A 15,191-nucleotide genomic window follows, 5' to 3' on the forward strand; every position below is an offset into this window, starting at 1 on the left:
CTCACATTTTCAATTTCAAATAAATCCATTTTGTGAAAATATGCCTTTTTAGTTAATTAATTTTTATTTTATGGGGTATACAGATTTTTAATATTGGGAAATAAAAGTTGTCACAGAGTTTTCTGTTCAAAAAAAATAAGAAGGGCATACTGGAGTCCAGAAGTACTTGTCCTCCAAAGTTTTTTGTATATAACTTTAAATCTCCCACTAATTTCACTGTTTTTAGACATCAGAGGTATTTTCCCATCTCTGATACAATAACCATTACTCTATAAATAATTCAGCAATATGCAGTACGGTATTAAATGCAGTGTAACGCACTAGAGAACCCAGTGCACTGGGTTCTCCAAACACTTATATGGGTAAAATTTTGGAAAGAGCTATTTAGATTTTTTTATTATTAATGATGAACATTTAGTATTTATTTGTTTCCTTTTTCAATAAAAGTTATTTGCTGTATCAGAAAAGATAAGCTGTGGTGTTGCATTTTAGTTAAATGGTATGCTCTGTCCCCCCTCGAAAATGTACAGTTTATCTCAAGCCTGTGGTCCTGCCCTGAAGTCTCATGTATCTGTAATCCCATTGGCCCAAGTCTTATTCCATGCCCACTGCAACACTAAGCCTCAAGCCTCACCTCTTACAATAGAAAAAGATTCTTTCTTAGGGCTAAAGAATTTAAAATATTCATGTGGTTACTATTATTATTACCATCATTATCATTAACATCTACAGAAAATTGAAACAGTGATCTTGCAAAGGCTGCAGGTACTTCATTTTTACTGGTGTAATTATCTCAGTAGCATTATACATACAGAAGCAAGCAATTTTCTTTCTGAATGTATTAGCTATGAAATGAAATCTCTGCAATTATAGTGCTATTGTTTAAAAACAATGCTTTAATATGCATTCCATATGTCTGTTTGAGAAATAAAGAGAATACACACTTTCACACTGTGACAGTGAGTTACTGGATGATGCTCAGCGGGTGAAGCCAAAATGACAAACATGAGAAAACACCCCCACGTCAGCAAGAAGACCAAAGGACCAGATGCTGGCTCTTACCTGCAGGCTGTTGAAGATGATGAAGAAGACTAACATCCAGAGGTGCTGGTAAGCCATGTGCAGTCCTCCCCACAGCCAGGTGATGGAAATCAGGGCAAAGAGGTACAAGACCAAGGGGATCTCTGCAAACCACAAACACAGAGTTTCAGCTGCTGCGCCCTCGGAAAAAAAACACTTTTTAAAGAATTACTGACACAGAACATAGTTTTGCTCTGTGTGGCTAACGTTGGAGCTTGTTCTCCAGTGGTGGACAGACCTTGTCCTGCTCTAGTTGGGTGGGGGTCCCAGGGCTTTTATGACCCCACCCTGGGATCAGAAGACCAGCAGAAGGATGCTGTCAGGGGTCTGGGAAGTATGAAGGGCAGAATGAGCACAGCCCAGTTCAGCAAACCAAGTGGTGGGAAGAACACACATGAAGTCAAAAAACATGCTGAACTTTGCAAAATAATAGAACTCTTGGCAAGCTCTAGAAATTTTGAGAGAAAATGAATTTCTAAGAATTTAGAGGAAAGGGAAAAGAAGAAAAGTATTACAGTGTGTTGGTTTTGCATGACTTGATTTTTTGGTGAGGAAGGAAGAGGCCAGCCACAGAAGTAATTTTTCCTGTGGGAAGCTGCTAGAAGCTTTCTCTATGCCTGGCAAAGTCAGTTGTGGGCTGGGTCTGAAAATAAGCATGCTGCTAAGCCAATTAAAGGAGCTGGTAATGCCTCTGTGATGACATACTTAAGAAGGAAAAAAACCACATGCAATTCCTCCTTCTTCTCTGGGGCCCTTCCCAGTGTGGCTGGGACCATGTGGCCAGGGCTATCTCAGCAGGGTCCATGGCAAACTGTGCTTGCTTGGCTGCTTTTAACTTAACTGCTGAGGGCAGAAGGGCAGAGGCAGCGGCAGCAGCTTCTCCTTTCAGCGCCTCGCATGAAGAGAGGTGCTGAATAGAGCTGGCACTGCGGCAGCTGGCGCCATCTGCGCTCTGCCAGCGGGGACCACGTGGCCAACAGCAAGGGTCATGAGAAGCAATTCCCCAGTGGGGAGCCTGGACAGTACCTTTCAACTGACAGAACCTGGTAACAACCAAACCTGCAGACACCAATTCTCTCCTAAGTCAGAGAAAAGGAAAAGGTGAAGACACATGAGAACAACATGGCGACACCAAGTTCAGTGAAAGAAGGGATGAGCAGGAGGTGCTCCAGCTGTCAGAGCTGAGATTCTTCTACAAGCCATAGTGAGTACTATAATACAACAGTTTTCCTGTAATTCGTGAAGTACATGCAGGGATGCAGAGGTCCACTCACAGCCCGTGAGAAAAGGTGTTCATGCTGGAGCATGTGGATGCTGAAAAGCTGTATTCTAGTAGGAAACTTGAAGAAAGACAGAAGACCCTCGCCCCTAGAGATAGAGAAAGAGGATCCTTCCTTTCAAACTAGACAGCTCATCCTTAAAAGACTACATCCCATGAACTAATGACCCATGCTAACAGTTGTGGGAGGACTGCTTTGCCCGTGGGAGACACTCACTTACAGCAGGTCGGGTGGGATTGCTACTCATGAAAATTAGAACCACGTTAGAGAAGTTACAAACAACTGTTTCCCGTGAGAAGGACCTCACAATATAAGAGAAGAGACTCCTCTCCCTAAGCAAACTGAAGAAAGATTTTTTAAAAGTAACGGATGGACGAAAAAACTGACAAAAAAAACTGACCCCATGTTTTGTCTCCCTGCACTGTTGGTAGGAGGGAAGGAAGGAAGAGCTGGGGTGGGGTGGGGAAAGGGTGTTCTAAGGGTTTATTTTAGTTCACATTCTCCTCTTTTAATTCTGTTGATATTTTTTCTTTTTGCCTTTTAAGTTTTGAGCCTATTTTGCCCTTAAAGTGTTTTCTCCTAATCCTTATCTCACCCCATAAGCCTTTCAGGTTTTTTTCTTTCCCCCTTCTCTGCTCAACTATAGCAGAGGACAATGAGTGAATGGTTTTTCATGGCAGCCTGGCATCTAGCCAGAGTCAAACCATGACATACAGATACATAAATGGTCCCAGCTCTGGCCACTTACAGGGCTGTAGAAAATTGTAACAATAGCTTATTCTTTGATTTGTTGTTATTTTCCTCTTCAAGTAAAACCTAAGACATCTGACCCCATAAAACTTAGAGTGACAACCTCCTCTCAGCCCAGGAGACCCACAAGATAGACTTTGAAACAGTTAATTTTATTCACCTTCAAAAATATGTGCAGAATCTGTCCTTAAGGATGCACACATTCTCCATTTTATGTTCTCCAGTGTATTTACAGCATAAAAGATTTAGGGAATGCTGGCAGGAAGATGTCTGCCTGGACAAAGTTTGCAATACAGAAAACAAAAGTAAGTTTTCACCCCCACATGCTTCTCCTGAAACTGACAAGAGCCAGCCCCTGTGTTACCATGTTTGCAGCAGAATTCAAAGTCCATGTTTGCCAGGCCTGCACACTCAGGGGCAGAGGTGCTTGGCCAGCCATTGCGCCTCTCCACATTAGTTATGCAGCATCAACAAAGAGTGGGGATGTATTTTTACAGGCATTGCTCCAGAAACAGCAGTCTGCGAGCCCTTTAGCCATTTTTTAAAATATTGTACAAATAGTAAGGGCCTTCTGAATGTAGGCAATACCCCACATCAAAAAGGCATAACATTTTAACAAGAAAAAGTGTAAAGATACTGGCTTTTTGCCACATACTGAATATTGGTACAGTTTATGGTTCTGGTTTTTTTCTTCATTGGTAACAACTGCCTTGTTATCAGTATTGCAAAGAGCTATACAGAGTTGAAACTTTGGCATCATTTAAAGCCTTGGATCTTCAAGTTCTGTATACCCATTTGTTGGATTTTTGATCCAACAATAGCTCAATAATTAGAGCAAACATTTCTGAAAAAAAGCAACAAATTCTTTTAAGTTTGTAAAATCAGAATTGCACAAAGGAAGAGAATGCCACTAAATAGTTTTGATATGGACCAAAATAGTCTAATTATTTGTAGTTTTCTTCATATGAAAATAAAACCAACAACCCACTCTCAAAGAAACCCCAAAGCGTTAATCTGAGCCAATGAACCTTCCCTGATATGACTTTTACTCTTAAGTCCAAGTGTAAGCAGTTACCTCTAGGCTACTTGAATAAACCTTAGTAGATAAGACTGACTGTGGAGAAGTCAGCTCAACATTACTGTGATGCAACTGAGACACTGACAAGCAGTTCTGCTGGGTATTATATAACCCAGCCATGCTGGTCCCCATTTTTGGTATACTTATCACATGTTTTTTTAATCCTATGAGTGATGGAAGATTTTATTTAAGCAACAGGTAGTCCACATCCTCCTTAAATACATATAAATGTATATATGCATGCATATATCATGTCCTGACTGTTCAGGTCTTTCCTTGAAATATGTCCCTGTTTCCTTACTGTGGTGTTACATTTTAGTTAAATGGTATGCTCTGTCTCACCCCTCAAAATTGTACGGTTTATTCCAAGCTGTGTTCCTCCCCTCAAGTCTCATGTATCTGTAATCCCATTAGCCCAAGTCTTATTCCACGCCCACTTTGAATCTCTCTCTTAAACTGTGCGAGGGAGACGAGATCTCTCTTGGTCCTTCTGTCCCTAGGCTCTCCCTCTCTCCCCCTCCTTCCCCCTTCCCCCCTTCTCCCTCACAAACCATGCTGTTCCCGGGGATGGGACCCCCAATAAACCCTCATCTAACCAGCACCCTCACAAGCCGTGTGGAGTCTCCTTGCCTGCCTGCTGCTGCCAGCCAACTCAGAGCTTAGGGCCCCTCCGGGGACCCCCTGCAATGGAACTGCAACAAATGGCGACCAATGTGTGGCAAGAACACTGACAACCCTAAGACAAAAATGTATCTCCATCACCCTGCCGGCACAGCGCAGAACCCCGCAGAACACTGCCTCAGCGCCACCTTCGGTATGTGGCCCCGAGCAGCCTCTCCACCTCCCTCAAGAGGCTCCGCGAGACACCACACCGCCATCCCACCACCGCCAGCCCGCTGTGGCCCCGGCCCTGTCCCCAAAGAAGCCGCGCGGAGCACACTCAGCCCGCCGCTCGCAGCACCGTCACCACGTGGCTGCCACATGGCTCCTCGGAGCTGCTGCTCGCCAGGACCCGCCACGGCGGAGCCGACCCCGCCTCCCCCTGCCCAGAGGTGGCGGGGGGGAGGGGGGCCCCGCAGAGCGAGTGGGCTGCACGGATCGCCGAGCCCCAGCAGCTGATGCCCTGGACCACAGCAGTGGGAAAAGAAGGAACCAAAGCCCATCAGTTTCTGTGGAGGAGCCACCAGATGAGGAAGAAACAGTTTTCAGCTTTGCCCGAGCCCCGCACCTCCCCAAAACTGCTTTCATCAGTTCTGTGACCTCCTTCCTTGGTCTTACTCTCTCTCCCCTCGCTGCTCCTTCTCCCTAACTCACCTTTCCCTTAACAAACCCCCAGGAGTCCATCCTGCTAAGCCCAGCACAGCAGCCACACGGCTAAGGCTCAACATTTCATTGAATTGAATTTATTGGGGATGGGACCCCCAATAAACCCTCATCTAATTAGCACCCTCAGAAGCCGTGTGGAGTCTCCTTGCCTGCCTGCTGCTACCAGCCAACTCACAGCTTAGGGCCCCTCCGGGGACTCCCCAAGGAGCCCCCAGTCGAACTGCAACACCTTACTATAACCTTAAGAAACACTGACAGCATTGACAAATTCAATTCAGATACATGCAGTTTATTCAGGTCTAGTTACAGCTTGTTAGAGCTTGAAAACTTACCATAGTCCAGCTTCACATTTAACTAGGTGAAATTGCATACATTCAATTTACCAAACAACTGGAAGTGTCCCTTGTTTGTCATTCCTTCATTGTTGAGAAAAGATAAAAGATAATTTCCTTGTTAATCTGTGAAATTAATTTTCTGTTCTGAGAGCTGAAGTACATTGTAATAAGTTATTAAGGGTAATAAAATTGTGGTTTACTACAGTAGGAGAGTCCTTAGAGTGAACACAAGATTTTGTAAGTGATTCACAGAAAACCAATGACTGTGAGAATTTGAAAGACAGGCTGCAATATTTTCATTATGAGTTTGGATTAGATTACAAAATTCATTAACCAGGAAAAATATAAGGATGATGGAAAAATGTAATCACCTCATTGAGAACCTAAAAGGAACAGTACTAGGTACATAAAAAAGTTTGTCTGGCTTTGCCTTTAAGAAGGGTCCAAAAAGTTGGATGGATATGATACATCTCCCAGCAATTCTCCCATTTACAACTCAGGAGCTTCCCTAACCATATACAGGGCTTTATTTTCCTATTTAGTAATCTTCAGGGGACTTTTCTTTCACAATATCAAATTGAACTTTGATAGTTCAGAAGAATTATCAGCACAAGGAACTCTACAGTAACATCATAAGATTCAGGTAATAAAATGCCAGATTGCCCAGCAAAAAAAGCTGTAAGCCTTGTGTTTGTTGTTTGGTTTCCTTATAGTAGAAACAAGAACAAGAAACAGTAGGAAACAAAACATGAAACATTTCCAAACAGTTATGATTTCATCTACAGTGTTTTTAAGATTGTAACAAACAAAACCCTTACAATTCTGTATTTCTGAAATAAACCTCACAAAGAAGAGAAAGACTGGCGACAGTTTAAAGTTTCATTCTCTCTTGCACTATAAGGCATCTGAAGATGTCTCTGCTCATTGCAGGGAGGTTTAACTAGATGACCTTTAAAAGACCCTTCCAACTCAAGCCTTTCTATGATTCCATGGTTTGTAATGACCTACTGAGAAAAATAATTTAATGATCTCCTATATGTACACCCAAACCTACTGCAACCTAAGCAGGCTGCTTACTGATGTCCACAAAGAAGTTCAGCCCCAAAGGACTGTGGTTCCAGTGAGCCTGTGCACATTTCTTCAGAAATAAGAAATGCAACACTTATCACATTTGTGTGCCTGAAAGGACTGGACAAGTGGTGATAGATACTGAATTTTAGAACACAGGATGAAACCGCCTAAAAAAAAAGAGACAAATTATTTTTCAGTACTCAGTGTATCCTGTCCATCAACTCTCTTCGTATGCATGATACACCTCTTTTGGAAACCATGGGAAGGGGATGTCTGCAAGCCTCTGCATGTGGATGTCTGCCAGCCTCTGCTCTTAGAGCACTAAGAGCCAGGCCTCTTGGTAGTCCAAGACTGGGCGGACGAGCAGCATTGAAGAAGAAAGAAGTGGAAGCAACTGTGAAGATGAAAAAGAAGATGAGGAGGAGCCTTGCATCATGATGCATTGTCATACTTTCAGTAGCTCACCTAACAGCAAGCTGAAGATTGAGGTGGATTCAAGTATGGCATTGTAACTTCACTAATGAAGTGACAGTTCCCATTCTGAACCTCTCATTCCTGTGTAGTGCCTATTGATTATGAATTAATAGTTTGATGCTGTCTACTAAAACCTATTTTACCAGGCAGAAGAGACTCCCAGAATCACAAGGTTGGAAGAGATCTTCAAGATCATTGAGATTTACAGAAGTTGCCACTTTAAATTCATACTGAGCTTTGACCTCCCTAATTTTTTTCCTACCGGCTCTAGCAGCCCCCTTAAATACTACCTGAGAGACCTGACCCTCCTCCCAAAGATGACACATACTCCTTTTATTCTTAAGTTCCTTCAAAACCTCCTTACCCATCCAAGCTGGGCATTTACCTCGTCGACTCATCTTTCAGTACACAGGGACAGTCTGTTCCTGTGCCCTGAAGATCTCTGTTTTGAAGCTCACCCATCTTTCCTTAACTACTTTAAGGGCTGCTTCCCAAGGAATTCTCTGAATAAGTCTCCTAAGTAGGCCAAAGTCTGCCTTCTGGAAGTCCAGTGTAAGAGTCTTACTTGTGTTCCTCCTCATTTCATCAAATATCGAGAACTCTATAATTTCATGATCTCACTGCCCCAAGCAGCCTCCAACCACTACATCTCCCACCAGCCCATACCTCTTTGAAAACAACAGGTCTAACGTAGTCCCTCCCCTGGTGGGCCCACCCACCAGCTGCGACAAAACATTGTCCTGCATATACTCTAAAAATTTTATGGACTGCCTCTTTTCTGCTGCATTAAGTTCCCAGCAGATATCTGGCAGGTTAAAGTCACCTACAAGAACAAGGGCTGATGATCCTGAAATAGTATCTAGCTGCTTGTAGAATAAGGTGTCCACCTTTTCTTTCTGGTTGGGTGGACGATAACAGACTCCCAGTAAGATATCAGCCTTGTGGGCCTTCCCCTTAATTCTCACCCACAGGCACTCAACTCCATCTTCATAAGTTTCAATACCTGTGGCATCAAAAGCTTCCTTAATATAAAGGGCCACCCCTCCACCTCTTCTCCCTTTCCTGTCTCTTCTGAAGAGTTTGTAGCCATCCAGTGCAGTGCTCCAAATATGTGAGTCATCCCACCATGTTTCTGTGATGGCAACTACATCATAGTTCTGCTGCTGCACCACGGCCTCCAGTTCTTCTTGTTTGTTACCCCTGCTGTGCACATTGGTATACATGCACCTCAGCTGGGCTACTGACTTCTCTCGTAACTCAGGCTTACCACCCTTGGGCCTGCTTCCAGATAGCCCAGACACACCCCCTTCCCCCTTCAGACCTAGTTTAAAGCCCTCTCCCTCTTCTCCCTTTCCTGTCTCTTCTGAAGAGTTTGTAGCCATCCAGTGCAGTGCTCCAAATATGTGAGTCATCCCACCATGTTTCTGTGATGGCAACTACATCATAGTTCTGCTGCTGCACCACGGCCTCCAGTTCTTCTTGTTTGTTACCCCTGCTGTGCACATTGGTATACATGCACCTCAGCTGGGCTACTGACTTCTCTCGTAACTCAGGCTTACCACCCTTGGGCCTGCTTCCAGATAGCCCAGACACACCCCCTTCCCCCTTCAGACCTAGTTTAAAGCCCTCTCAACAAGGTCCGCCAGTTTATGAGCTACAAACCTTCTGCCCTTAACAGACAGATGGAGCCCATCTGGTTCCAGTAGAGTAGGTGCCATAAAAGTTGCCCCATGATCAAAGAATCCGAAATTTTGCCAATGCCGCTGACCCTTGAGCCACTTGTTAATGTGAGTTCTCCTATTTCTTTCATAATTTTTCTCTGCCACCAAAGGGATTGAGCAGAACATAGCTATGCCCCTGTCCTATCAACTACCTGAACCAGTGCCGTAAAGTCTCTTTTAATCACCTTGACACTCCTCTTTTCAATCTCATCACTGCCAGCCTGGAGTATCAGCAGTGGGTAATAATCAGAGGGCTGAATCAGCCCAGGAAGTCTCTCAGTGATATTTTGTACCCAGGCCTCAGGGAAGCAGCAGACCTCTCTGTGGGATGGGTCTGGTTGATACCTGGGGCCCTCTGTTCCCCTCAGAAGGGAATCACCCACTACAATTACCCTTCTTTTCTTCCTGATGTTAGAGGTGGTGATCTGTTTTACAGATAAGTCACAACGGGGAGACTCACTGGGCAGATAATTTTCTTCTACATCGTCTGACTGGCTCGCTACATCTAGGCCCTCATACCTATTTTGAAATGGCACCTGGCTAGGTGGGATTGGGGTAAGGAGGAATTTTTATTATTACCTGCCCAAGCAGGGATCCATTTCCACTCCCCTTCATCTACCAGGTGCCCTTCTATTGCCTGAGAGTGAGAGGCATATGAGTCCTCTGACCCTTGGTGGGCCTCCCTTAAAGATGTAAGGGCTGAATTCCAGCAGTATATTTCCCTTTCGCTATCCCTGATACTCCTTAATCTTTCAACTTCCTCCCTAAGCTCGGCTACCAGTGAAAGGAGGTCGTTCACCTGTTCACACCATAGGCAGGCCTCCTCCACAACACCCCCTGAAACCATCGATAAGCTCATGGCAGGAATGGGTCTGTACAGACACATCCAGGATTTTGTGGCCAAAATAAAAACCAAAACAAACAAAACAGATTTCTCTCATAAAGTTCAAAGAAGGAAATACACAACCAAGAAAATGCAATCAATGAAGCATAACAAAACCACTGAATCCTGACTGGGAATGTTAAATGTGCAGAATTTAACAGTACCAGATACTGAAGACAAGAAAGCTGGTAGATGCATGTCCCTGAAATTGAACTGAAAAAAAATGTTCACTGATAGTTTGCAGATATAGGAAGTAAAAAATATGTGTCAAAATACTTTGTTCAGTTATATTTTTTGATCTGCTGATCCTTGTGGCAAGGAAAATTTTGAAATTAAAGTATACTTTCTAAAAGAAAAACACATGTCCCATTAAGTAGAACAAATACCTCACTGCTCCAAAATCAGAAAAGACTAGCCTCTCTAACTGTTGCACTAAATCTCAGGGTTTTGGCAAACTTTCACCTACAGATTTAAGACACCTTGTGTTTTAATAAAAGGGGAAAAAAGGGGCATTTTATCATAGCTTATGCTATTACTGTTATGCAGGGAACATGTCAAATCCCAGAAAAGTAGCAAATCAAAAGAGTAAAGAAAAATATGAGGCTACTTATTTCAACATAAAATTATTTAAATGCACAGTCGCAAAATATTAAATGAGTGCTAAAATTGCAACTGTGCAGTCACAACTCATGGACATGAGCTTGCTTCTGCAGATTTCTTTGAAGGAAAAAAGCTAATTTGGACATGTGAAGCACAGTGCAAACAATCTAAATTATATGAGTGAAAAGGATGCATTTATGTTATTACCTTATTCAGATCTTAGTTCTTTATTTCAGTTTGTTATATCTAATTATGCTTGTGCATTTTGTCCTAAAAGAATTTGTAAAAAATCTTGAAGGCAAATATTTGTTTTTCTCCTAATCACAAAAAAGAAAAGCTTCTGGAGCATTATGAAGACTAAAATATTATATCCAGTGTGTGCGCTGAATACTGTGAATGCTCTTAGTAGGTGTAGGCAGATTATTCAGCATGTTCTGTTGTGACTAGGAATTGCATACTGCTAACACAATTAATATATCTGGAGACTGGAACTAGATGATCTTTAAGGGCCCTTCCAACCTAAATGATTCCACGATTTCATATTAAAGAAATTTATATGAAGGAAGATGAAAATAGGTAGTTAAAATTTTACAACGAAATATCCATTATTGAAGTTCTATCTTGACAACATGAAGTTTTAATCTTTACATTAATTCTGGCACTTTTGCAATTATGATATCTGATTCAGGTAAGTTGTACTGCATATTTATGAGCAGGGCATGCTGGTGAAAATTATGTCAGTTTAAGATTCATTCAGTAAATGAAGCTTATCTTATTTACCGTTATGGGGGGGAGGAACAATCAAGTTGTTTTGTTACATTTTTAAATCTTTTTGTGAAATTAGGAAAGGTTAGCAAACAGAAAATAAAACTATTTATATTACATTGCTGTCCTGTTACTATTCATTTTCTGTATTTGCATATTAGGGCCTGTCACTAGTGGCTCCATCCTCAGCCGTGTGCACTTCAACATCTTCATAAATTACTTAGAAGCAGGACTGGAAGGTACACTAAGCAAGTTCACAAATGATACAAATGGGGGAGGATCTGTTGAGTCTTGAAGGCAGGGAGGCCCTGCAGAGGGACCTCAGCAAATCACAGGAGTGGGCACAAGAATGGGCAATCACCAACCGTATGAAGTTCAGTAAGGGAAAGTGCCAGATTCTGCACCTGGGGTGGGGCAACCAGGGATGGATGGACAGACAGACTGGGGAATGAGATGCTGGAAAGCAGTGCGATGGAAAGGGACCTGGGGTCTTGGTCAAATACAAGCTGAATATGAGTCACCAGTGCCCTGGCAGCCAGGACGGCCAACTGTGTCCTGTGATGCAAACTTAAATATTAGTTAGCCCAAAGGCTGTTTATCCAATGCTCTGACTTGTCTCCTGTCAAGGATAACTTTTGAGAAGGCAGTTTCTATATATAGGAGGACAGTCAGCCAACAGAACATGGCTGCTGAAAGGCTGGAAAACAGAACGAATACAAAGGGAGGATGCTTTTTAAGCAATCTCAAAGGCTACTTCTGAAGAACCACAGAGATTTCAACATTCCTTGAAAATCATCTTTCACAGTTTTTTCAACCTTTCACACTTTTCTTTCCAACATTCACTTTTGAGAAGGAAAAGGTGACTGCTTTAAGAGATAACTAATTCTTGACTCTCCCACTGGCCTTTCTTGAGCCCTCTACTGTTGAGGAAAATTCCCTGAGCTAAGTAAACTATATCAATCACCAAACCAACATGACCAGTAACAGAAATTCTGGAACAGTAAAAAAGAGCATGAGAGGGCAAACTCACATATTTGGTGCTGCGCACTGGGTACTGAGAAGCGTGCATACTGCTCAAATTAAGATTTGGCAAACTATTTACTCGTGTTTATTCTACACTAAAACCTTGTTTTAATTATATTCTTTTACAGTGATAATCTAGTCACAACTAAAGAGTATAAACACCTTCTAGGAAGATTGCAGACCACTGCCAAAGGAACTGACACCAATTACTAAAAGAGATTTTTCCTGGGCTAGCTGTCTAAACCATATCTGGGCCATGGTATTTTCTTGAAACTACCAGAATACGGTATGAAAGTTGAGAACTTACTTAAGGGTACCCAGGAAAAATATAGAGGACTGGGAAGAATATATGCATGACAGAAAAGGAGGTACAATAAAAAATGGGCATTGTAGAAACAAAAGTAATAGAACCTCCATTTATACTCTATAGTTTTCCAAGAAAATATTTATCTGTCTAGAAACAGATCATCTTTGCAGCTATCAAATGTTTTCTTTTAGGCATGTATGGTGAAACCCAGCATTGTTATTCTGCTCTCAGGAAAGAAAAAATACACAGGAGTCTCCTTTAGTGTGGGTAGTAACAAACCCTTCTCCTAGGACAGAAAAAAAATAGTAAACCACCATGCTACTGCCTAAGTTCAGCAAGATGTTTTACAGAATTTACAGAATTTAATCTAATAGCTGTAGAAGAATAATATGGAGTGAATGTATTAGTAGAAAAGGGAAGAGCTGGTGTCATCTGTCCTGAATTCTCTAAGGCCTTTGATATAGATAAACTGTTCCTTGGTGGCTCCACCTTTCCTCTGGTTTCGGATGAAAAGAGAGATGGCATATTCATATCTTATGGCATATTCATTGCCTTAAGAAAACAGAAAAAATAATGTATGTCTGTGCAACTTAAGGAGGGAACATTGCCAAAAGACTTACCTAACACGTAGCATCTTGTAAGCCAGAACTTAGTGCAGGTATAATACAAGTGCAGGTATAATACAACAACATATTATTTTTAAACAATATGTTTAAAAAGTAAAATATCATCATAAAACTGACTGCAGACAAATTTACTGACGTAAAAAATGTTGTTTCCTGGAGCAGCCATTTATGTGGTTACAATAACAGGAGCAGGAGCAGTTCCCAGGAATTTTGTAAGAAGATAGAGTCAGCTGAGTGAATGTCAAGATTCAATATGTATTAGTGATACTAGGCCTTACCACTGCAAACTGCCTTTGACTACATCTTACAAGCACAATATACACAGAAGACATTAAAAACTGTGTAAATATACTACCAACACCTTTAATTTCAGAAGACAAATATTCAGTCAAAAAAGGCAGAGACCTTCAGTCTACAGTTAGTACTGTGTTATGTAGTTATAGGCAATGTTACAAACTACAGAAATCACCATATTTTCTCTCTAGAAGCTTAAATCATAAACACAGCTATATGGAGTCCCCTTATACAATTACAGACACCATAAATTGCAGGAGACAGCTTGTTTTTCTCTTTAAAACAGCCTCTCTTCAACCTGCTCTCACTGTCACTGTATGCAGTATTTAATTTATGCTTACAAAAGCTCTCTGGTAGCAAAACAGGAGTTTGCCTTGCAGGTGCAAAAGTAAGTGACTTAAAAAAAAATTAAAAAAAAAGGAAGGGATCTTACTGAATTTTTCTCTGATTTTTTTTCTTCTTTTCTGAGACTGGCATTCTCCACCCTATTTTCTAGATTCTACTGAACAAAGAAAGAAAACACCCTGAATTCTGTGCTAAATCAAAGATTTGTTTTAATCCCACTATTTCATGTCTTTATGTCATGCAGTTATAATTTCTGTTAGTACTTTCTGCCATTTTGCATGACAACTTTATTTATGGTATTAGTCCAATATTCTGTTCTGTTTTTCCTTTAGTTTAACCATTCTGAGACAAGCCTTAGCCCTAAACATATTATTAGGAATATCCCTAGAGATACCCAAACAAAGTTAATTATAAATAAATTTACTGAAAGACTGACAAGAGGAGCTACCCCTGTGCATTTATATCAGAGAGAAATGAAAGAATGCAGCTAAGGTCTTGAATATCATCAGACCTTATCTGAATTCATACAGATCTTACTCAAGCTAACATTGTGTCATTAAAAAGGACAGAAATATTTGCAGAAATGTCCAGATTATAAATACGGAATATTTATTATAATTTTATCAAGAAAGGAATATATCTCTGTACCCCAAATATCAAAAAATTATTTATTAGGTTATAAAGCTCATTTTCTTTTTACTAAATACTGTGATGACAATAGAAGTATTCTAAGCTTCCCACAGAATGTCCTATTATTATTACAGTATTGGCGTAAACTGCCACAACTTTATTTTGGGAACATTGTCGTTGAAATTGTTCTGGTAGAGGAGGCCGACTGAAACTTCCTGTTTTTGCACAAGACAGATTTTTCATTTCAAGCACATTTCAGTTGCAAGTAGCATAGGAAATATCAAAACAGAGGCATTAACTCCAAATAGGCCAGTGCACAGAGCACCCTGTTCATGATTTCACAGCCACAAAATACACTGCAAAACACAATGACCAAAGCTGTGCCCATCACCTGGGGTTGAGCAGGAGGTACAGCCTGCATCCATAGGTGATCATGCTCTGCAAGTGGGCAGTCATTGCACCTGAGCAGCCGCAGCCCTCCCTGGGATATGATGTTCAGTACCTCCAGCCAAAGTCTAGCATGGGGACACAGTGCACCAAGGAGGGCAGGGCATTGTTTTATTTCTGTTCTTCTCTTTAAGTAGACTAAACTTAGTCACAAAG

At 41.5% G+C, this 15,191-nt stretch overlaps 1 protein-coding gene across 1 annotated transcript in view; it reads right to left on the reverse strand.

The window, feature by feature from the left end:
• The window catches only part of ADGRV1 (adhesion G protein-coupled receptor V1), a 282,378-nt gene that overhangs the window by 29,498 nt on the left and 237,689 nt on the right, over positions 1 to 15,191 (reverse strand). Inside the window, exon 93 of the mRNA XM_041463583.1 lies at positions 1,063 to 1,184. Coding sequence (XP_041319517.1) covers positions 1,063 to 1,184 — 122 coding nt within the window. The remainder of the gene's footprint in view (positions 1 to 1,062; positions 1,185 to 15,191) is intronic.

The sequence above is a fragment of the Pyrgilauda ruficollis genome, unplaced genomic scaffold (genome assembly GCF_017590135.1).
Source record: "Pyrgilauda ruficollis isolate IOZ18807 unplaced genomic scaffold, ASM1759013v1 scaffold167, whole genome shotgun sequence".
Classification (NCBI taxonomy): Eukaryota; Metazoa; Chordata; class Aves; order Passeriformes; family Passeridae; genus Pyrgilauda; species Pyrgilauda ruficollis.